The following is a 25,346-nucleotide window of genomic DNA, read 5'->3' as shown; positions in this document are numbered from 1 at the left end:
TTCATAGAGTAAGAATCATTTCATCTGGTTCTCAAAGGACGGGTAAGATTTCATTTAGAGATGAAAAAGAGTCTGTTCCAAGTACAAAGAATGACGGGGGCAAAGGGTAGAGGCAAAAAAGTTTAGAATATGCGTAGGAAAGAAGAAGTCAGTGAGTCTGTAGGAACATAAAAATTCTGAAAGGGAATGGAGGCAGAATATGGAGGGCTCTGAATGCCAAACAAAAGAGTTATTACTTTAATACCGAGTTATCTCAAATACAGAAATTATCAATGGTCAATATCTTGATATTTTGTTATCAAAGTATCAAATATGATTAATAAATCTGCATTCCATTTTTTACTGTGTTAGATCAAAATGCCCATGTTGATACATAATATGTCCTGTTGTACCTGATGGTATTTTGTTTTATTCACACAATTCACAGGTCAAAAGGAATATTCTGTATGGAAACCTAATAATTATTGATGTGCATAGTTCATTTGTAGTTATTGAAATCATTTAAGGGAAGAATCTAGCTTTCTTATATAAAAAACTTTAAATTTTTTATTAAAATTGCCTTTTCTCTACTGAAATTGAAGTATGTCTTCATTGTTTAAGGTGTTAGACAAATTGTTTATGCTATAATTAAATATGTATTTTTAAACTGATTCACAAAACTGTTAATTATCCAAAATTCAGTTCAGCACTGATATGTTACATTGGACAATGAACAAATTATATTCTTGATATAAAGAAATCAGTTTCTTCTCCAAGTAATTATGTAAATAAGTTCTTATCAATTATTTCACCTGTATTCAATTTAAATTTTTAAAAAAACATTTTTTGAGTGCTTAAGATGTTCCAGGTCCTGCCCTAGTTTAAGGACTCTAAAGATAAAAAGGAAGCAGTACTTTTCCTCAAGAACATTACTGGTGGGAAACAACATGAACATAATTACAGATATATAAAATATGTTTAAATGCAGAGTAATGTCTTTGGCAACTACAAGCAAAGGAGAGGAAGCACTAGCAATTCTAGGAATTAGTCAGTCATTCAGTCAACTAGCATTTATTAATTATGCCAGTCACTAGCTAAGTCACTCACACACACACACACACACACACACACACACACACACACACCAGCCCCTGCTCTCAAGGACATCACAATGCAAAGGAGATGACCTAAAAAAATTATATACGAAAAAAGATATATACAGAATAAATTGAGGCAGTCTCAGAAGGAAGGCATCAAGATTAAGGAGGATTGAGAAAGATTTCATGAGGAAGTTGGGATTTTAACTGTGCGATGGAAAAAGTCAGAGAAGTCGGGAGGTGGAGATGAAGAAGAAACACATTCCAACATTCCAAGCAAGGAGGACAGCCAATGAAAATGCTCAAGAACTGGTAGTGGAGTTCTGTGTGCAGGGAACAGCAAAGCCAGTGTCACTGGTGGGATATAAAGTGTACGAAGAATGGAAAGAAAATGGGGCCAAGTTGTGATGATTTTAAAATCCAAACAGAGGATTTTTATTTAATCCTGGAGGTGGTAGGGAGCCCTGGAGCCTTCTGAATAGACTAGTCATGTGTAAATAATATTTAGACCTGCCCTTTATGAAAATCAACGTAATAGCTGAGAGGGGGTTGTATCAAAATGAAGAGAGATTTGAGTAAGGGAGACCAATCTGCAGGATATTTCAAATAGTACACCCGTAAGGGGAAGAAGGCTTGCAATAGGATGATTGCAGTGTCAGAGGAGAAGAGGAGGAGAGATGCTATGAAGGTAGAAATTACAAGACCTGATTCTTATTTAGATATTGGGAGAGGGGTGAGAGTGAGGAATCAAGGATGGCACCAAGGTTGTGAGCCTGAGGGACTGGGTAGAGATGGTGATTACCCCAAATTTAAAAGGGAAGCAAGGAAGAGGGGAGAGAGTTTGAGAGGAAAGAGAATGAGTTCAATTTAAATCGTGTTATGTTTAAGATGTCCACGAGACATGGAGTTCAAGATCTCTAATAGGCAGTTCGAGATATGATGCTAAAGATTAGGAGAGCAATTAGTATATAAAAGAGTCATTTGTATAGAGATATTTCAATTCTTCAATAGAGAATTAAAGCCATGAATGCTGATGAGATCACCAGGTGAATTAGTTTAGGCAGAGAAAGGAAGAGAGCTTGGGACTAAGCCTTAGGGATACCTAAAGGTAAGATCTAGATGAAGATCCAGCAAAGGAGACAGAGAAGGATTGGTCAAACTGGCAGGAGGAAAAGCGGAAGAGAGGAGTAGCAAAAAGAATTTTAGTAGCAAGTGATACCTCGGCGTGGCTTGGCTTTGAAGAAAGTTATCGGTTTTATGAAGCAAAGGTCAAGAAAACGGGGTGTTTCAAGCATGGGCCTATATTTGCATTCTCTTTATAGACTTTAGCAAAAGAAGAGTTGAAGAGTGAGTCAAAATTAGAAAAGGTTCTGTTTGGTTGAGTAGGGAAGTAAATGTGTCTATTCAGAGCAGATTTAGGAATTAGAGGACCTCAGAGTTTAGAAGAGAGTTGAGATCAGAAATCTACTCCAAATCCTGTTTAAATAATGAATTCACTCTATAGCATCTTTGACAACTAATCTTCCAATCTTCATTTGAAAACATCAGCTGATGGGGAATTTCATTCTTCCTGGAGCCATTCATTCAAACTTTTAGACTAGTTTGATTTCTATGAAACTTTTCCTTGTATGAAGAAAGCTCTTATGTACCCCTGAAGCCTTCCTTTCTGTCTGAACACCCCTAGTTTTGTCAGCTAGTGCTCATCTGTCAATTTCCAGGCTCCTTGTCGTCTTAGTTTTCCTCTTCTGGATAGTCCCCAGACTTGTCACTTTCCTATGTGGTGCATGGAACAGCAAGACTAACTGCCTGAACTAGGAACTATGATCTGTTAATGCATTTAAAGATGTCATCATTTCTTTTGACTGTCCCTTTCAAGTTTTTATTCATACCTAACTGGTACCTGCTTCTTTCAAGATGAGCTGTTTTTCAGTCAGGTTTTCCTACCAATGAAATCCTGAATTTGCTCAGTTATGGGGTTTATTTTTAAACCTAAATGCATTCCTTTCTATTTATACCTACTAAAGGAATTAAATCCTAGTAAATGTGGAAAACTTACAAATGTTCAGGTCTTATATATTAAGGGAATAAAATGTCTGAGAGGAATATCAAGAAAGTAGAAAAAATCTTTAAGTAAAAAAAGGATTATCCTTGGCAAAAATGGGAAGAAATGTGTTTTAGTCATTCAGTGATATTTTTAGAAGAAGCAAAAGGGAGAAGTCCTGGAGTTATCAAGGAGCAAATCCTATATAATGAAAGTAAAGAAAGGGAAGATAAGCTATAGTCATCTGATAGAAAAATTGAAGAACAGAGACTCGTATGATGAGCAGTAGTCATTTTGCATCTAGAGCAGAGCTAACCAATTCAATTTAAGAAACGTTTTCAATATGTAAGGCAGAGAAGCAGCGTGACATGGTAGGAAGTGAAATAGCTTCTAAATTCAACCTCAATTCACAGAAACAGACTGTGTGAACCTGGGCAAGCCATTTAAACCCTCAGTGTTGAGACAGCTCTATAAGGCCATAAATTGTGGAACCCTGGGAATGGGAATTTGTTTACCACGATTCCTCTCCACCAAAAAAGTGCAGGTTCATACTCTCTCTGTGTGTATGTGTGTTTAAAAAACAATTTTTAAAATTTCTTCTGGGTCCAGCAAAGACAGGAGCATTCTGCTTTGATTCTCGATGCTAACGAGTACCATACTATAAACCCAGGCAGGTGTGATCCTGATTCAGCCCTTCAAGAGCCATACATGCAGATAAAATGGTTATGTGATGTCACATTATTTCTCTGGGTCTTTACACCCCCATCTGAAGAAATTACTTAACCTTTTTATTCTGGCTCATGTCTAGTAAAGCTTCCTGAGGGGAGAGAAGCTTTAAGGTAGGGAGATAGAGGAAGGATAGAAGTTCTGTATGCCGCGAGGGGGATGGCGGAGTCAAGTTAAGAGATATGAGGTGGCAGGAATGAGTCAGAAATCCAGGCCTTATTAATTATCAATGAGCCACAGCAATACTCCGATCAGTGGACTACTCAGAAGGCTTGTACCATCCAGTGATCCAAACTTAATATCACACAGGTCGGAGAGATGATAGAGAAAAGAAAGTGCCTGGCCGAAGGCCAGGTCCCAGGTGAGAGAGATAGAGAAGGATTAGGGGTCAAGGGTCAGAGGCTTTCCCAGCCATGTGCAAGACTGAGCATGCTCTCTTCTAAGAAAATCTGTACACACTAACTGTTTCCCTTGCCCCTAGGCAGGTGTGGACTGCTACATCTAGGACCTTCCAAAAGTTGGGGAAAGGGAGTAAAGATTATACTCAACATACAATGTAGATCAGATTTGGGGCAGCTATTTATTCACTCAACACAAAAGAAATCTAAAGTACAAGAGACTAAAGTACATGTTAATAAATAAAAAAAGGCAAAAGTAGAGTAACTACTCTTGTACTTTTCCAGGTACCTGATTCAGTTTGTGGAACTCCTTTGCATTTCACCTTACTATGTAGTTCTATCTTTTCTTAAGCCTCAAAGCCAGGTTAGAGTTTGGATTAATCCTTCCTTAATAATGGATCACCTTCTTCTCTAAGAATTGTCCTTAGGTATTTGGAAGGGAAACCTCCTCATGAGCTGGGGAGCCCCAGAAAAACTGAGCTCTCAAATCAGAACATTGCCTTCAAGGCTGGATGTCCATCACCCCCAGAATTGTTATATATTCAAGGAAAGCAACACAAAGTAAATAAGGCAGCCAGGGGTCCCAAGAACCAAGTTCATACTTTCCTTGCTTCTTATTTCTGGTGGGATGAATAAAATGCTGCGATCTCCTTCTGCCCTTCATGAGAAGACTAGGAAAATTTGTAGGATGGGTGAGTTTGGGGAAAAATAGGATCGGTTTATTTCATACACATTGAGTTTGAGATTTCTGTAGAACATCTATTTGATCTGAGGTACCACCTCACACCTAGCAGATTGGCTAACATGATAGCAAAGAAAAATAATAAATGTTGGAGGGGATGTGGCAAAATTGGGACATTAAAACATTGTTGGTGGAGTTGTGAATTGATCCAACCATTCTGAAGGGCAATTTGGAACTATGCCCAAAAGGCACTAAGAAAAGACTTGTACAAAAAATATTTATAGCCACGCTACAATGGTGCCAAAAAATTGGAAAATGGGGGGATGCCCTTCAATTGGGGAATGGCTGAACAAATTGTGGTATCTGTTGGTGATGGAATACTATTGTGCTCAAAGGAATGACGAACTGGAGGGATTCCACGTGAACTGGAATGACCTCCAGGAACTGATGCAGAGTGAAAGGAGCAGAACCAGGAGAACATTATACAGAGACAGATACATTGTAGTACAATCGAATGTAACTGACTTTGCTACTAGCAGCAATGCAATGACCCAGGACAATCCTGAGGAACCTAGGAGAAAAAATACTATCCACATCCAGAAAAAGAACTGTGGGAGTAGAAACACATAAGAAAATGTTTGAATAATATGGAAATAGATCTTAATCAATGACACATGTAAAACCTGGTGGAATTGCTCATTGGCTATGGGAAGGGGGATGGAGGGAGAGGAAGGAAAGAACATGAATCTAGTAACCATAGAAAAATATTCTAAATTAATTAATTAAATTAAATGTTCCAAATTTTTTAAAAAGAGCATCTATTTGGATATATCCAGCAGGCATTTGTCAATATGGTGGTGGTTATGGGGGGAGAGAATCAGGGGAATCGCCTGCATAGAGCTATAATTGAACCCATTCAGGTAAATCTTTTGGTCTATGTGACTTAAATGACCAGTTTTCCAACTTGTAAAATATATAGGAACCACTAAGAACATATATGTCAAAGTAATTTAACTGTACAGAATGATGCATATGAGTTAAAAACAATTTAATCACATTGAAGAGCCGATCTTGATGTGCCAGACTTATACTGTGTCTTTGTGTGTTTTTTCAGATAACCACAAAGATTGTTCTGGTGTGACCTTGCACCTGACACGTCTACAGTAAGTACTTGTAATTCTAGATTGTGAATTCAAACTTCACATCAGCTAGTTCTCACTAGGGCCACCATACCCTCCTGATTCACAGCTCAGAAGAAAAACAGCAATAATGTGCTAACCAAGAACCTCTCACTCAAGTCTTCCACTATTGCCTGACCTGCATGAGTCCTATTTTGACCAAATCATAATGATAAGTATTTGAAGAGAATCGAGGAGAAAAAGGGGATGGAACCAGCATTTTCTGTATTTTGTATTGTGGTTTTTTTTCATGAAACCAATCAGCATTCTGTCAATAGAGGATACTGATCCACCTTGGAAAAAATGACATTAAATTGAATTTTAAAATTAAAGTGAAGGATTTGCTCTGCCTTATGAATAAGCACTAATATATTTTACCAGAAGAAATGTGGCTTTGGTTCTGACTGGAGATTAAAGATGTGTTTTCTTATTCTTATTTCTTTGGGTTTTGAGTTCTCCACATTTACTTTAGTCAGAAGCATTTTACTCTGTGGAGTAAAGCTGAGCATGCTGTTATTGCCTTTTCTTACTGCTGATTGGCAATGGTAGAAAGCCTACTCATTTGCATACTCCTCAAACCCCATTGCCTCTTGCCTGCTCTCCTTCTGGGATCATCACTTTGCATTTGCCTCTTCTTTAAGCAATTCCCCTTCCTAAAGCTCTTCAGCTTCAACGAGAAGGAATAAGAAGTGGTCATTTCGTAGACTCCTCCCATTTAGATGTAGAAATGATTCATTAGATTTTAACAACAAAATATTATATATTCTACAATGTGAGTTTAACAAGAATTTAGTCTTCTTGTAATTATTTGAGGGCGAAATGAATTTTATATGTTGAATCTCTTTTATTCTCCCACCTTTTGAAGGCTTTTTATTCATCTAGGAAACCTAGCAGTGTTTGCGATGCCCTGTGACATGAAAACTGTTACAAATTCAAGTTGCTAAGCTGGTGTTTTCTAGCTTTTTTACTTTTGCAAACTATAGATTAATGGTTCTATGTTTTGTTAAAAAACGAGTTCAACCTGATTTTCTTCTCCAGGCAGCCTTTAATTGCAGGCATGTATCTAATGATGTCTGTGGATACTGTCATACCACCAGGAGAAAAAGGTGAGAGAAGTGATTTGTTGTTATTGAATATTGAAATCTGTACGTGCATTAGATAACATGACGAACATGGGGATGCGTATTGCCTGATATGCTGCCCATGTATAACCTTTAGGAAACGATCTGCTCTCTTGGATCCAAAGGGAGCAGAGGAAAGGAGGGAAGAAGTCAGAAAATGATTGTTAAAAGCTGGATCAACATGTAAATACACACACACACACACACACACATATATCACACACACACACACACACATATATCACACACACACACACACACACACACACACACACACACACACATATATGCATTAGAGCACACAGTAAATAGGGCGCTAAGCTTGTAGTCAAAAAGCCTTGGTCCAGGACGCACCTCAGTGGCACTCGCCTCCTGGATGTTCCAATGATACTCCATCTCTCTGCTCGGAGTATTCTTTCTGGTCGTCCTACATGCTCTCCCTCTTCCCTGACTGCGGAACACCATGGCTTCCTTTAAGACCCAGGATGATGGTAAAAAAGCAAGGCTCTTAACTTTTCAGTGCACCAAGCTGAGTGTAAATCAAAGAGGAGGTGCTAATCTATATTCATAGAAGTAGTTTTCTCATTGGGAGTTTCACCTACCTTGTTGTTCAACCATTTTCGGTCATGTCCAACTCTTCATGAGCCCATTTTGTATTTTCTTGGCAAAGATACCAGAGTGGTTTGCCATTTCTTTCTCCAACTCATTTTTACAGATAAGGAAACTGAGGCAAATGGGAGTAAGTGACTTGCCCAGGGTCAAACACTTAACCGTCTGAGGCCAAATTTAAATTTAAGAAGATGAGTCTTCTTGACTCCAGGTCTGGTATTCTATCCACTGTGCAACCCAGCTGCTCTGAAATGCTAGAATTGGTCCAAAAAAGTATATTAAAAATTTAATAATCATAACTATCTCCTTACCATTGGATCTCGATAAATTCATTTCAGACGTATTAATGGAGCCCAAACTGTGTGAAAGATGTCATATGAGGCATGTATTGTATGCCAAGATATGGCTTTGAGAAATTTGACAAAAAGGAAATCTCTTCCCTGTGAAATTCAAAGCCAATCTTTTCAAGTTTACTTTTTCTGCAGAATGAAATTTAAAATTCAGGAAATAACCAAAACTTCGGACAGTGTTTGGTATCTAACCTGGGTCAGCTTTTATTTGTGAACTACTTGTGTGCCCAAAAAGATCCTAGCTTGCTTTTCTGTTCTTCTTTGAGGTCTTCATTAGTACGATGTCTTTCATGGAAAAGGACTCAGTATAAATATTTGTTGAATTAATTCAATATTCCTTCAGAGCAGATTGGCACAATATTCTGCATTCTCAACATGTTTCAGATGCATCTTTGAACTAGCTAACCAATAAAAATAATGAGTTTGCCTTCGTCAAAAGATAACATTTTTTTCTTTTTCTTTTCATTGATAACAGTGGTCAATGCAGATATCTCATGTCATTACAAAAAGTATCCAATGCACCTCTTTGCTTATAGAGTTCACACTCACCATTTAGGTAAGAACTTTGGACAACTTTACTTAAATATAACTTTTGCTTCTTTACATTATGCTGACTTAAGAATGTAAGCTGTAAATAGTGTTCAGTCTCAGACTGATCTTGAAGAAAATGTATTAGCTACTCCTGCTTTATAGAATACCTTGAAATTGTTACTGAATATTCAGAAAATTACATTGAAGTTTTGCCTATAGACAGAATTCTTTTTAATTTTTAAGAGGTTTGGAGTTAATTTAAAAGGAGTTAATCAAAGATAATTCTTATATTTCTAAGGTAATAATAGTTCTTCACAGGTATGTTTGTTGTAGGTAAAGTAGTAAGTGGATACAGAGTCAGAAATGGACAATGGACACTGATAGGTCGACAAAGTCCTCAGTTGCCACAGGTATGTTGAAAAGCATGGAAATTGGAAGGTAAATAAATTTTTAAAAGCTGATAATCCCCCCCAAAAAAAATTTTTTAAAGCTCTTCTTGACTGCAACTAGGCTCTAGAACCTAATAGCCTACAACATTCAGCTTTGCTCTGTTCTATTGAATTACAGCGTGATTTTACTTATATTGGTGAAGACTTATCTATCTCTGAAATTATTTAAAATCAATTTCTCAAATTTGGGTATCTTTTCAGAATTTTACAATGTGTGATTTATTTTTAAGTTTGGTGTCCTTAAATTTAGAACCTTAGGCTCAACTTTTCTATCAAGCCATGATAAAAAATAATGTCTCACCTTCTCAAAGCAAGGCAAAAACATTAGATGGCTTAGGATTCCATACAATTTTCTTTCCCTTAATGCATTTTTATCTTTCTCTTATGACCAGGCTTTTTATCCTGTGGAGCACCCAGTAGATGTCAGCTTTGGTGATATTTTAGCAGCAAGGTGTGTGTTTAGTGGTGAAGGAAGAACTGAAGAAACACATATTGGGTAAGTTCCCCAAAACTCCTTTCTTATCTTCTCTTTTTCCTCCTTTCAGTGAAGCATGATCAGAAAAAAATTTTAATAACGCAGAGGTTTACATCCTAGACAGCCACACTGATCGGTACTATTCTTTCAATTAAATGTATTGACTTTTCAAAAGTATTATGAAAAGATGGCTTGATTTTGTTCTATTCTTTCCTTTCTGATTTCCACATGATGCCTCGTGTACAACACCCATAAAGCCTCACATTCCACATCCATATACGACATCCTTATATCAGTTAAGTTATTCAATAGCACCTTGAACATAGCTTGACATGTTACTTCTTTTGACCTTTATCAATAAAAAGTGTCATTTTGAAAAGATAAAATATCTAAAAGGCTTTTCTTCCTACATTTAAAAAATTAGTAAAGGTTATCTATACATTTTAGCTAGCTCCCTCTTGCTTCCAAAAAAGTTTTAGGATGCATATACAAGGTAAAAATAGATATGAAAAAAATTTCAAAATTAAAAAAATCTTTCTCCTCTGCAAAAATTAAAAACAAAAACAGGTAATAGGAGAGAAATAAATGCCCCAGTTGCTTGATTTTTAAAAAATTATTATTAACCGATAAGAAGAAACAAATCATTTTCTGTAGAGAGAAGATTTTCCTGCCATTGAAGGGGAGGAATATATTGCGTGGTTTTATATTGGTGACATTGGGTAGCATAATGAAGAGCATCTTTAACTACAATTATGCAATAAATTAAAAAATATTTTCCAAATGGATAATTCTGTCACCATCTCATTAAAAGCTGAAGGTGCAACGTTAATTTTTTTTTCATTTAGAGATGTTTCTTTTGAGAAGCTAAGAAAATAGGATCTGGGTATTTGGCTTTCTGTTAACCTAACACTACACCTTATAGGAGGGCTTCACAAATTCTACATTTAGGAGAAAGTTTGAGATCTTAAAAACCAAATGAATTTTTTACTTTTTAAAGAAACACAAAGAAAGATTGAGGTGGGGAGTGGAGAGATAACAGCCTCTGGTCATGGTCAGTATAAATTAGAAATAATCATCAGAAAAGACACTTGAATTAAAGGATATTGAAGAAGGCTTCCTGTGGAATGTGGGATTTTCATTGGGACTTGAAGGAGTCTAAAGAAGTCAGGAGGCACAGATGAAGAGGAAGAATATTCTAGCTGTGTGGGACAGCCAGTTTCAATCTCCAGACTCAGGATATGGAAGAGCAAGGAGGCCTGTGTCACTGAATCAAAGAGTACAAAGGAGGTGTGAGATGTAAGGCTGGAAAGATAGGAGATGGGGGAGGGATGCTAAGTTATGAAGGTCTCTGAATAGCGATCAGAAAATCTCATATTCAATCCTGAAAATGATGGGGAGTTTATTAAGGAAAATGAATGGGATTAGTATAGTCAGACCTGTACTTTATTTAGGAAATCTATTTTAATGCTTGAGGGGAGGGTGGATAGGAGTCTAGAAAGATGAATCAGGGAAACTATGCAGTAGGTTATTGAATTAGTCCACATGTGAGGTAAGAGACTCAACAGAGTAGTGGCAGTGTCAGGGAGATAAATGGGCATATAAAAGAGATTTTATCCCAGTAAAATTGACAAGCAATGGAAGATAAGAATGAGAAATCAAGAATCATGCTTGGGTGACTAGAAGGATGATAGTGTCCTCAGTAGTAATACGACAGACAAGAAGTGGGAAGGGTTGGGGAGGAAAGATAATTTGTTTTTTTGGTGACATGTTGAGTTTAAGATGTCTACTGGATGCAACTTTTTCAGATCTTAATGCAATAAAAAATATAGTTAACAAGGGTTCGTGGAGAGTAAAATTTAAAATTAGTTGGAAACTAAATAATCAAATTCTTGAAAACTGGTGGGTCAAAGAACAAATCATAGAAACAATCACTGATTTCAATGAAGAGAATGACATTGAGGAGACAATATGTCAAAATCTATGGGATGCAGCCAGAGTAGTACTCAGGGGAAAATTTATATCCCTGAGTGCATATATCAACAAAATAGAGAGGGAAGAGATCAATGAATTGGCCTTGCAACTTAAAAAATTAGAAAGAGAGAAAATTAAAAAACCCCAGATAAAAACTAAATTGGAAATTCTAAAAATGAAAGGAGAAATGAATAAAATTGAAAGTAAAAGAACTATTGAACTAATAAATAAGACTAAAAGCTTGTGCTTTGCAAAAAACAAATAAGATAAAGTAGTCATTAATCTAATTTTTAAAAAAGTAAGAAGAGAATCAAATTAACAGTATCAAAAATGAAAAGAGTGATCTCACCTCTAATGAAGAGGCAAGTAAGGCAATTATTAAGAATTACTTTGCCCAATTATATGGCAATAAATATGACAATCTAGGTGAAGTGGGTGAATGTTTACAAAAATATAAATTGCCTAGATTAACAAAAGAGAATAATTAATCACATCCCCGAAGAATAAATTGAACAAGCCATCAAGGAACTCCCTAAGAAAAAATCCCCAGGGCTAGAGGGATTGACAAGTGAATACTATCAAATATTTAAAGAAAAACTAATCCCAATACTACACAAACTATTTGACAAAATAAGCAAAGAAAGAGTCTAACCAAATTCTTTTTATGACACAAATATGATACTGATTCCCAAGCCAGGAAGACCAAAAAGAGAGAGAAAACAACACATCCATCTCTTTAATGAGCAAAAATGAAAAAATCTTAAATGAAAAACAAACAAAGTGACTACAGCAAATTATCATAAGGATCATTCATTATGAACAGGTGGGATTTATACCAGGAATGCAAGGCTGGTTTAATTACATGATTATCTCAAAAGAAACAGAAAAAGCCTTTGACAAAAGACAACACCCATTTCTATTGAAAGCACTAGAATGTATAGGAATAGAAGAGCCTTTCTTCAAAATAATAAACAGTATTTATTTAAAACCATCAGCAGGTATTATCTGCAATGGGGATAAGTTAGAAGCCTTTCCAATAAGATCAGGAGTGAAGCAAGGATGCCCATTATCTCTACTGTTATTTAATATTGTACTAGAAATGCTAGCAGTAGCAATTAGAGAAGAAAAAGAAATTGAAGGAATTCAAGTAGTCAATGAGGAGATTAACTATCACTCTTTGTAGATGATATGATGGTATAGAGAACCTAAGAAAATCAACTAAAAAGCTAGTGGAAATCATTAATAACTTTAGCAAAGTTGCAGGATACAAAATAAACCCACATATATCATCAGTATTTCTACATTTTCCAACAAAACTCAGCAACCACAGTTAGAGGAACTCCATTTAAAATCACACTAGATAATATAAAATATTTGAGAATTTATCTGCCAAGACAAACTCAGGAATTATATGAACACAATTACAAAACATTTTTCACACAAATAAAACTAGATCTAAACAACTGGAAAAACATTAGTTGTTCGTGGGTAGGATGAACTAATATAATAAAAATGACAATCCTACCTAATTTATTTATTCAGTGCAGTTCCTATCAAACTACCAAAAAACTTTTTTATAGAATTAGAAAAAATTATAACAAAGTTCATCTGGAAAAACAAAAGATCAAGAATATCAAGGGAAGTATTTTTTTTTTTACTGTGAAAGATGGGGGCTTAGCAGTACCAAATCTAAAACTGTACTAGAAATCAATGATCATCAAAACAATATTCTACTGGCTTAGAGATAGAAGGGTAGATCAATAGAATAGACTAGGGGTAAATTACCTCATCAAACTAATGTTCATTAAACCCAAAGATCCAAGCTTTTGGAACAAGAAATCACTATTTGGCAAAAACTGCTGTGAAATTAGAAAGCAGTATGAGAAGAATTAGATTTAGATCAACATCTTACACCCTATACCAAGATAAATTCAAAATGAGTAAATAACTTAAATATAAAGAGTGAAATCATTAATAAATTAGTTGAACATAAAATAGTAAACCTGTCAGAGTTATGGGAAAAGAAGAAATTTGAAAGCAAGCAAGAGATAGAGAACATTACAAGATGTAAAATGAATAATTTTGATTACATTAAATTAAAAAGGTTTTGTACAAGCAAAGCCAATGTAGCCAAAATTAGAAGGGAAGCAACAAAACTGGGAAAAGAATTTTGTAACAAAATTCTCTGACAAAGGTCTAATTTCTCAAATATGGAAGGAACTAAGTCAAATTTACAAGAAATCAAGCCATTCTCCAATTAACAAATGTTCAAAGGATATGAATAGGTAGTTTTCAGTTGAAGAAATCAAAACTATCAAAAATCACATGAAAAAGTGTCCTAAATCCCTCCTGATTAGAGAAATGCAAATCAAAACAATTTTGAGGTACCACCTCACACCTAGTAGATTAGCCAATATGACAGAAAAAGAAAATAATAAATGTTGGTGGGGATATGGCAAAATTGGGACACTAATGCATTGCTGATGGAGTTATGAATGTGATCCAACCATTCTGGAAGGCAGTTTGGAGTTATGGTGAAAGACTTTTAAAAATTGCATGCTCTTTGATCCAGCCATAGCTCTACTGGGCTTGTACCCCAAAGAGATTAGAAAAAAATGTTTGTACAAAAATATTTATAGCTGTGCCTTTTGTGGTGGCAAAAAAATTGGAAAATGATGGCGTGTCCCACGATTGGGGAATAGCTGGATAAATTGTGATAAATGATGGTGACAGAATACTACTGTGCTATAAGGAATGGTGATTAACCACTTGATTTCTATATGAACTGAAAAGACCTCCATGAACTGATGTGGAGTGAAATGAGCAGAAACAGGAGAACTTTGTACACAGTAACTGAAACATTGTGGGTCAATCAAATGTAATAAATTGATGCATTGCTATTGTGCTATAAGGAATGGTGAATCACTTGATTTCTATAAGAACTGGAAAGACCTACACAAAATGATGTGAAGTGAAATGAGGAGAAACAGGAGAACCTTGTACACAGCAACTGATCAAATGTAATAGACTTTGCTATTAATAGCAATGCAATGCATTGATCCAGGACTATTATGAGGGACTTGAGAAAGAATGTTATCCACATCTAGAGAAAGAACTGTGGGATTAGAAATGCAGAGAAAAACCTAGGGTTTATCACTTGTTTATATGGTCATATGATTTGGAGTTTGGGTTTTAAAAAATTATTCTGTTACAAAAATGAATCATATGGAAATGGGTTTTGAGTAATAACACATGTATACCCATTGGAATTGCTTGTCAGATCTGGGAAGAGGGAAGTGGGAGGGAAGGGAGAGAACATGATTCATGTAACCATGGAAAAATATTTAAATATTTAAAGCCTTTTTCACTGATAGGTGGTCACTGAGATATGCCCTGTACCATGATCCCAGCATTCTCTAGTCAAATAACCAGCACTTACCACTTTCTGGAAGTCCTATCAGAAGCATGATACCAAAACTTGGACTCTTGGGTGGCCTGTGTTGAGAGATTAGAGGGGTCAGGAAAGAATTCTCTCTCACCCTCACTTAGGGGCTCAGGTTTGCCACCGAGTCATCCAAGGGATCTCATTTTTTCCAGGTCAATACATATTCATAATAATTATAGTAAAGAAAGCTTCACCTCATTATAAACCAGTACACATCCTGATAATTCTACCTTTGCCACCCCAAGCTCCTTTATGGGAAGGAATCATTCCAACTATCCTGAGGAAAGGGGTATGTGCCATTTGAGGGAAACATAGACCATTTCACCAAGATATAAAGGGTCCTCTGAAGGGACAGGGACTTGAAGATTCTGGTGACTCTGTTTGGGACAGAATAAAGAAGGACTGTAGAGGGTCAACCCAATCTGTGCCCAAAAGAAGTCTATTCTTATCCGTTAAGGCTTCTAGGAGTCCATATTCAAGAAACTGCTGGACCTACCCATTCCCAACAGGTCACAAATTTATTATAAACAACTTTTCTGAAATGTGGGACCCTTAAACACTCTCTGAGGAACATGATGCCAGAGTTATTGCTCTGAGATCTGCCATACTGGTCACCCAGATATAGTCACTTTGATTGGCAAAAGAAACTATCGGAAAGTAACCATTTCAACCTCAATTAGAGGGATCCCTTCTCCATGACAATTTGGTATTAGGGCTCCTAGAACCAGATTGGCAATGGTCCCATTCCCTAACTAATGCAGTTCTTGTAACAGAGCCAATCTGGTTATTCAGTTCGTCAGGAAATGTATGATGTCTGATAGACCTCCAGATGCTTTATAAATAACTGTATTAGGGAGAGGAATTGGCAAGATTTAGCCATTGTTCCTAACTTCAAATGGAGGGACTGTCATTATCCAGCCCTGTTCCCTCCTGGTCCTGGACCAGTCAGGCAAATCACTGTTGATGAAAATCTTATCTGCTTAATCCTTCATCTCTCACTTGTCAATCCTAGCTGGAAGCTCATACTCTCAAAAGTACTTGCTAATTCTATTGGTCGGTATCTCTACCCCCCCTTTCTCTGACTCATTGAAAGGACTAGGAAAGGACCTTAATAGATGGGTCAACTATAGGTGTATATCACCAGAACTATGCAATAATAATAATAATAATAATAATAACAATTACCGACATTTGTATTGTGCTTTAAGGTTTGCAAAGCACTTCACTAGTATCGCATTTTATCCTTATAAAAACTCTGGGAGGTAAATGCTATTACCCCTATTTTACATATTAGGAAACAAAGTTAAATAGAATTTAATTGTTACATAACACAGTGATATAGCCAGTGAATGTTTATGGCTGGATTTGAACTTGACTTCATTGCTCTATTCTCAGAATAAAGAGGATACCAATTGGTACTGTTATTTCCTGCAAAATAAGGGAAAATAGAATTTAGGATTTTCTCATAGAGATGTTATAAGGGCATCCTAATTTGGGAAATTCTTTTCTTTACTTGATCTAAATATATTTTGAAGGCAACTTAGGATTCTTGTCAAGAAAAAATGTTTTTATAGGTTAAAATAAAGATACAAGTATTAAGTTGGGTATTTATCAATATCTTCTCAAATGGAGAATCAAAAACTTCCTTTTCATACGAAATCAAGGTTGTAAATTAAAGTCTACAACCACTTGTGCATTTTAAAATATCAATGTGCTGATCTGAGTGAAGTTAAGGAATGCAAGCAGTTACGGGAGTGTATCTAAAATGATTATTAGTTGTTAGGGGAAAGAAACAGCAATCACATGGGGGGAAATATACTCTATTGCAATTTTGAGAATAACCAGCATCTATCTGGTATTTAGCAAACCAATGACCTACTTAAAATAAAGAGTGCAATTAGCTCTGAGAAAAACCAAACAATAGTCTCTAAAGAGGACTGGGATTTGCCAAGTTTGATTTACAAATGCTTAATAAATTTAGTGTTGAATTTGTCAAAAATCGTGACAGAAGCAACCCATTTTACACTTGAGACATTATGAAAGAGATGGTAGTGAAATGAGAAGACATGATAATCCATCAATAAATATAATGTGGCATAGTGTTTAGAAAATGTCTTCAAAACAAGGAAGATTTAAGTTGAAGTCCTACCTATGGCATACATATGCATGTGTAATCTTGGACAAGTCAACGAAATTCTCAGCGCTTTAAATAATTCTCTAAGGCCATAATTTGCAGAGAAGGTACCTAGATGCATTTGGAAATGGAGTCGTGAAAGGGGGAGAGGAAGGAGTTTCTTACCCAGGAATTCCTAAACCAAGAAACCCCCAGATCTAATCTCAGTTTCTAATGGAAAATGTATTATTTCATGAGAAATAAAAAAGTTTAAAGGGGTGAGTGTAATAATTTGATTATAGAATATAAGTTTCATGATGGCAGACGGTTTTTATTTGTGTTTTTCTATGCCCACCACCTACTGGAGAACCATACTTTCTTTTGCTGTTTTTACCTGTGATCTTCTTCATCTGGAGGCCTCCAGACATTTTGATATGAGTAGCCCGTACTTTGTCTGTGTTGGATTGGTTTCCCTTTAAAGAGGCTGGGAAGCCATTGTCCAGACTGAGTTGGCTTAGGAGTCTAGAGTTTGGATGATTGGTTTGACTCACTTGCCTTCTTCCTTCTCCGACCCCTTGACGTATAAAAGACAGATTAGGTTGAGTTGGCACTTGGGACTTGTGGTAGAGCTCTTAAAACCCTTTAAGGATACCTTTCTGAGTAGGGCTAATTGCCACCGAGAACACCAAGGCAGAGGATTTCAGCATTTTATTGAATTAGTATATTTTCAACCTCAGGCATCACATCCTTTTGTCTCTTGTTATTAGTAGTCATTTTAGGACGTTTCGTGGTCCTCAAATGTTTTAGTGCTTTCTAACCCGGAGCCTGAATCATGGGACGGGTAGGAGTTAAGTCTAAGCCAGACAATTGGGCTTGGTTGGCAGGTGTTACTTGGGCTGACTTTGTGGTTAAATGAATGATTTAAATAGAGAAAGAGTGGTAGGTAATGAAGGAAGCCTTCGGCGGTTTGATGGACAGATACAGGACTCTGTTGCCTGATATCTTGGGGCTGCAGCACATGGAAGGCTAGATGAGGAACTCTGTCAGTGGGAAAAGAAGGGAGCTCCCACTCGGCTTCCCCCTCCTGCGGGTTTAGCATGAGAGATGTTTCTGTAGCTTACAGGGAAAGTGGGAGTATAGAACGGGGGATGCTATCCCTTGGCTCTTTTTAACGGTTTTAGGAAAGCACGATTGCTGGGAAGTAAAATGAGGATAAATGATCTTTGTGTGCCTGACAATTAGAGGCAGAAGTGAATGCATTTTTATTTAGTATTTGCTCTAAAGGCAAGAGAAGGGGACTATTTCCTCCCTGCTAATGGAAATGGAGGCTCTCTCCTATGGAGTCAAACTCCTATGGGAATGGGGCCAGGAAAGTATACATAAAAACCCTGACGTCCACATGCTGGTTCTGGAAACCATGTGGATCTATTTCTTTTTTATCAATAAATCACATTCAAATCGGAGAGGGAACTGGTTTGGGCTGAATGAGGAACTGGACACTTTTGCTCTCCAGCATCCCTGTTGGGTATCTACCCTTTTGCTTGGAGGGAAAACTTAGTAAGTGCAAGGTTCCCCATTCTCTCTTTACCTTCCCTTAAGACTAAATCTGAAGCAGAACGACCCTTCTTCCAGGTAGCAGCCTTTCAAATATTTGAAAACTCTTACTGCATCCCAAAGCTCTTCTCCTCTCCAGGCTAAGAAATGTGCTGGTTAAATCCACCTGAATTCCTGTGGACCGGCTGTGCATCCATGCCTCGGTATCCCGGGATGAAGAGCCCCAAAAGATGTGGTCAGAATTAGGCAATAGTCAAGCTGCTCACAAGGTAGTAACCTTCTTATTTCACTAAGCAAGTGTTCCCTCCAGTATAGAACATTTTAAAGCAATACCAGAAAATTGCATTATGAGGGGCTCTCTTATGAGCTTCGGGAGTCATTGTCCCTTCAAATTGAATATAAGCTGATATTAAGAACGCTGTCTGGGGAAGGGAAGCGAGAGTTTGTGCCTGGCAGTGGAATTCAGGAAGACCTTATTGCCCTGCTCTACCAGTTACCAGGTTGTAGCAATAACATAATCCCTCCAAGCATCGGACTCCTAATCTGTAAAATGGGAAGAATATTGGCAAGACTTCCCAGTTAGCAGGAAAGCACCCCTCAGACTGTGAATCACTCCACAAATCCGAAGCATGATCAGGAGGAAGAAGCTGAGGAGAGAGGCTTTTAGGAGAGGCTTTCCCCAAGACTTGCCCCACTTCCATGCACTGTTTTACATGACACAATAGCGTAAATTTTCAATTAAAATGAGCTCCTGTGGGAGAGGAGGTGGGGACTGGTTTTTTTTTAATGCAGACCTTCTCTACTCCTTCAGAAAAGTCAACGTGCCTCGCCCAGATTCTTGCCCACCCTAAAGGGCAGACACTAGAATGAATCACTCCTTAAGCAGTATGGGGCGTCCTGTCCTTGCGGATACCTTGCAGGTCACGTGCTCATTCTTTAAATTCGTGACAAACACTGAAACCAAAAAATAAAATGAGCGGGAATCCACTCAGCATCCCTACAAACCTGTGTAAGGACCTTCCTCCCCCTCGTTATCCTCTCCATTATCCTCTTTTGCTCCCTTGTTGTTGCCCCTCTTAGACCACCCACTCTGGTATCATGGGGCTACCGTGTCTCCATAATGATCGCCTCTCCTTTGGCACCGTGCCTAGTCTTTGGTGCAGAATAAATGGGAGCTCAACAAGTGCCTGTCAATGGCAGGAAATTCTGAAGGTGTTCCGTGCCCATCCCCAAGTCTGGGGACCGTTTCATTGGCTCATGCATTTGCAGGAGGGTAGCCTAAGGGCCGTCAGGGCACAGACAGGGAGTGATTAGCGCGGTTATGCAAGGACGGAAGGGCACAATTGAGAGCTCTTCTAGTGCCACGTTCCGTGCTTTTTCAGCTGTTCCCAGGCCTTTCCATAGGCTGTTGGCTAAAAACTAACAACCGAAGGCCTTCAATCCCACAACCTTTGTAAGGACAGAATCAGAGGTCCGTAGATGACTTTGGGAACGTTTGAAGCCTGTCGTTTGAAGCCTGTCGACAAACACTAGAGAGTGTGAACAGCTCGATGCATTCTAGGATGAGTGTTTCATCCGCATTAACAAGTCCTTCTATTTAACGAGTAAACGAAAACATTGTTTGGTTTTGCCTCGGCATTGGACCTCTCATGAGCTCCCACCAACGTGGAGGGGAGCGTTCAGGAGTCCCTTGGGGAGGGCTCGCAGGCCCTTTGGGCAGTCCATCCACCTTTGGGGTCCTCTTCTCCCCCACTTCCCCCTTGGGGTCCCAAGAAGCCATCGAGCGCACAGGCACTCATTGTAAGTGGTCATCAACAGACCTTTAAAGCGGAATTAAAACTCTGGTCCTTCACTTCCAGAGTTTGTTTTACTTGGGTAAAAGAAGGCAGGCAGAGAGGAAAAGTCTATCTCTAACTGGGGAGGGGGGAGGGGGAGAAGGGGGTTCTCCACATGGCCCGGCACCTCCCCTGGAGCACAGTCAGCTGACGTGGGACCCCAGTGTGTGATCCTGGGAGGGAGGTGCATCAGGGGGATCCCTGATCATGTAGAGACCCTCCCCCGTGCCACCGGCTGATGGAAAGACTTAGTTACAGGGGCCACGAAGGCCACTGAGGCAGACACGGTGGGCACGTAGAGCTCGGTCAGACCTCCAAGAAGCCAGCCTCATTGCCTGCATCCTAGCCATTCCCAGGCCTCTTGGCTCTTATTCTACTGGTAGACGTTGATGACTAGAAGAGGGAGCGAGGCTGGGTCTGCTCTGCCTCCCTTCCTCCCTTTCGGTTTGTGCCCAAGCCAAGACTCGACCCTTATGATGTCAGTCAGGAACGGGTTTTTGTCTTTATATCCCCAGAACCTAGCCTTGCATGTAGTAGGAAGTTCATTTTTCCCCAAGACATGAACTCCTTCAGGAGTCTGACAAAACTGATAGATTTCGGGCTCTCTGAATGTTTTTAAAGTAACTGAAGACAATGCCAAAGTTCACTTCCACATTGGTGAAAATGGAGGTGTGAGGTTTTCCCCTGAAATCTATCCATGGAGATCTGCGAAATGCAAGTTAAGAATTCCTGTTCCAGAGGCATAGGGATCACTGAAGCTTCTTGAACAGGAGAATAACATGGTCTGATGCATGCCTTAGGAATAGCAAATTGGCAGCCATGTGGAGGATGGATTGGAGAAGGGAAAGGAGACCTATTAGAAGGCTACAACCACAGTCTTGAGTGAGAGCTGTGATGTGCCCTCCTGGCCATCATCCTCATGCCCATCCTGTTAAGTGGGTAGTACATGCACAATCATCTCCATTTCACAGATGAAGAAACTGAGACTCACAAAGGTCAGATGACTTGTCTAAAGGCAAATTTGAGGTATGCTTCTCAAAGCAATATCGTATTGTTGGTTGAGGAATGGAGAGGATGATCATAGGAAGAAAAATGAAACATTAGATGATAAAAGGCTGTACCAGAAAGAACTTAGTAGTATCCCAGTGGCAATTCAGAAAAGCTCCATTTTAGGAAATTGAATGACGTGTAAGTGGGGAAGTTGCAGGCAGTAGTCCTTTATTTGAAGGACCTAAGGATGGCTCAGGTCCCTCCCATTTTGTCAAATAAGCTTGTATTACTCTAGCTACAAAGCTGAAGCATAGATCTGCCTGCAGGTTAAATTTAGATGAGTGTTTCGGGGTCCTCTACCAGAGACAGGGAAAACAATTGGTTCCAAAATGGAAATGAGTAACCTAGGAGAACCTAAATCCCTTTATCCGCATCTGCTGCTGACACAACATAAGGCCATATAGATCACCTGGGATTTACAATTTTAAATGTGTGCATCTTTGGGGGTAGGACTGTCACCTGCCTGAGGGGGGATAGCTCCAGTGATTGGATATGTTAGCTTCAAGGGGATGGTTCTTTGATTCTTCTAGAGATCTATGATGTCCAGTGTGTGGAGGTCTTTCCTTCAGCTGTACAAAGCTCAGGTCTTTTATTTCCTCTTATTCTGTGTGATCTAATTCAGTGACTGACTTGGAAATACTTCAAGTTCCCTAAATTCCTTTTGTCATGCAACAAGAAAGAAGGTCTTTGTAGTTATCCCTGGAACAGGAAGACTTTCTGCTGGCATTTGAAGTATTCCATCTTATCTCCTCAAAACAGCATTATGCAATAGCCCAAAAGCTTTGACTAAATAGCTTGGCTTTGGCTAACTCTGTAAAATCATTTTGTTAACCATCAAGGATTTCATCCTGGTGAGATCCTGCTGAGGAACTTCCTCCCTGAATCTGCTTCAGCATTTTCTATACAAATTCTAGTTGTAGAGACTTGCCTGAGGCAGGGAGACACTAAATGTCTTTCCCAGAGTCACACAGACAGTCTGTGTCACCCGCAATTTCCCTGGGAAGTTCCCTATAATATGGAAGTCACAGCTTCCCATCACTCTCTGCTCTCCAAAGAAAATCAATATTCCCCCAGCAATCTCCATCTGATGTTTTTGCACTTGCCTTAGAGATGTGTTTCCTTTCCCAACTTCTACTTCCTCTAGAAAGTCAGCATCACTTTACCAGTCTAATGTGGGTTCTGTCCAGTGAGCCTATCTGTTGACCTATTGGAATTAAAGCTTCATGAACACTTACTTCTGTTGTCAATAGGGGGCGCTTCTTCAAGTGCCTTTTGTCTCAGTATCACTAAGCTTTCTGTTGCATTAATAGCATCTTCTACAAGGAAACCATCACATTAAAAATTATTCCACAGATCCCAAATCAATTTTAGGTAAGCAGTTACAAATCTTACAGGTTTCATTTTCCTCATTTCATCTAGCGAAAATCTTCCTTAGAATATGAAGTAATAAAAAAGTTGTGAGATAAGATGAGTTTTCCATATGGGCGATACAGGTATCTGAAGTGAATAGTATTAGGTGAATTAGTAGAAAGCAGTTTTTATTGGGGTTTTTCTTCAAATACTTTTCTGTCCATGTTATTCCACTTAGGACAGTTCGGGAACTTTTGGTGAGGCAATGGGATAGAGCAAGCAGAGTACCAGACTGGAAGATCCCTTGGGCAAGTTCTATGACTTCTCAGTTCCCCGAGTAACTCTTTAAGCCTGTCAACTACAGAGAAGTTGCTCACTTATATCAGTTACTACACTGGATATTCCTTACACGGCTGAAACAATACGGCTAGCTGGTCAACACACACAATAAAAATAAAGTCAAATGATTAATCTTTGAATGAATGAATTCTCCCTTAGTTTGAATTCAGTTCTGGTTAGTACCTTTAGATACAGAATAAAAATAAGAGTCCCTTCCATTAAGGAACTTCTGTTTTAAGAAAATGATATGACAGGCGCAACATACAAATAGAAAATCAACTGGAAGTATGTATGAATACCAAAAAAGGAGAGACAAGACTAATAATTGGGAGGATGGATAAAAGTAGAAAATGGCCCCTGGACTTTTTAGGGAGTTCGGGATGCTATGAGCTGGAGAAACAAAACAAATTCATTCAAACTAGGGAGGACCATCTGTGCAAATGCATTGAGGTAGAAGACAAAATGTCACATCAGGAAAGAGCTGGAAAAGGACATATGAAGGATAGTCAGACAAAATGACAAGAGAGCGAAGTAGAAACCAGGTGACAGATAGGGAGCTTTCAATGCCATCCAAATAGTTTGCATTTTGTCCCAAAGACAATATGGAACCATGAAAGCTACTTGATCTGCCTTGTAAGATTTGTGATTTAGGAATATCAGTTTGAACGCTGTGTGGATTATCTAGGGAAGAGATTAAAAACAGGAAAAGCAATCAGGGGGCTATTGCAATATTCTAAACAGGAGGGGATAAGAGCGGAGGGCAGGAGCTGTGCAAGAACAAAAAAGGGTACAGCGTATGAGAACTACTTTGGAGGGAAAATTAAAAAAAAAAACTTGATCATTAGTACGATGGAATGAGGGAGAAGAAAGAATCAGCCCCAAAGTTGCCAGTTCTGGGTAACCAGAAGAACAATTCTTATATACAGTCTCATCAATTCCTTTATTAAAGAATGATTATGGAAAATCATGATAGATAAAGAGAACCCCTTGTTTCATTTTAAATATCTAAGATCAATTATAAGAACTAAAGATATGTTGGAAATTAAGAGCCACTCAAAAAGGAGAAATTCAAACTACCAATATGTGAGGGAAATATTCATACTACTAATAAAATGAAATCTTAATTAAAATTCTAAGATTTCACCTCAACTTTAAAATTGTCAAAAATTATAAAATATGGAAATAAGCAGATGTTGGAGTCTTAGAAAGTACATCCTTGTTGTATATTCTTGGGAACGCTAGGACTTGTTCCAACCATACTAGAAAACAATTTGGGATTATTCCAGAAATTCATATCGATAGTGTACTCTTCATGTCCTTGGCCCCTCAATCCCACTACTGAATGTATGCCTCATGAAGATCAAAAAGAAAAACCTAGCACACACCACAGTGTTCATAAACATGGTGAAAACAGAATAGAGAGTTGTTCTTGGAAATCAGAAAAACCTGGGAAAGACACATAATCCATTAATTCTTCAAGAATCGATGAGGATTAGAATTGTCAACATTTGTGGCTTTCTAAGGGTGTTTCCTCACCATTGGTTCCCCACACCAGTGGTAACATAGATCTAGATAAAAAACAAAAAATTCATAGCAGCATTTTTTGAGGTATCAAAAACCTAGTTCTCATTTATGAGGAATAGTTGAAGAAAATATTATATGTTAACGTAACCGAGTATTACTGAACTTTAAGAAATGACAAATTTGATTAATTCAGAGAAACAAAGGAAGATTTCTATGGACTGATGTAGAATGAAGAAATCAGAACCAGAAGGATAGATAATATGCCCAGTGACTTGTTGCTCCATCCTGTCAGTTGTGTTTGACATTTTATGTTCCCATTTGCGATTTTCTGGAGTGGTTTGCCATTTCCATCTACAGATCATTTTTCAGATGAGGAAATGGAGGCAAACAGGGTTAAGTGACTTTTCCAGGGTTACAATGTAAGTGAAAGCAACAATAAAGACAACTCACTCAGCTCACAATAAATGCAATGACTCATCTTGGTCATTTGGATGAAAGAAACATACTCTCCTTTCAGTAAAAAGGGAAG

General features: G+C 38.1%; 1 protein-coding gene across 20 annotated transcripts in view; it reads left to right on the top strand.

Moving 5' to 3' along the window:
- The window catches only part of PAM (peptidylglycine alpha-amidating monooxygenase), a 393,336-nt gene that overhangs the window by 285,930 nt on the left and 82,060 nt on the right, over positions 1 to 25,346 (top strand). For 13 of the 20 annotated variants that reach the window (XM_001380031.4, XM_056824985.1, XM_056824993.1 and 10 more), the window contains 5 exons: positions 6,038 to 6,086; positions 7,140 to 7,207; positions 8,657 to 8,737; positions 9,046 to 9,122; positions 9,554 to 9,657. In XM_001380031.4, coding sequence (XP_001380068.1) covers positions 6,038 to 6,086; positions 7,140 to 7,207; positions 8,657 to 8,737; positions 9,046 to 9,122; positions 9,554 to 9,657 — 379 coding nt within the window. Of the gene's footprint in view, positions 1 to 6,037; positions 6,087 to 7,139; positions 7,208 to 8,656; positions 8,738 to 9,030; positions 9,123 to 9,553; positions 9,658 to 25,346 lie in introns of all 20 variants that reach the window. The other 7 variants (XM_056824990.1, XM_056824987.1, XM_056824983.1 and 4 more) reach the window with 1 other exon arrangement.

Source organism: Monodelphis domestica, chromosome 3 (genome assembly GCF_027887165.1).
Source record: "Monodelphis domestica isolate mMonDom1 chromosome 3, mMonDom1.pri, whole genome shotgun sequence".
Classification (NCBI taxonomy): Eukaryota; Metazoa; Chordata; class Mammalia; order Didelphimorphia; family Didelphidae; genus Monodelphis; species Monodelphis domestica.
Note: the sequence above shows the minus strand (reverse complement) of the source record. Positions and strands in the feature narration are given on the sequence as shown.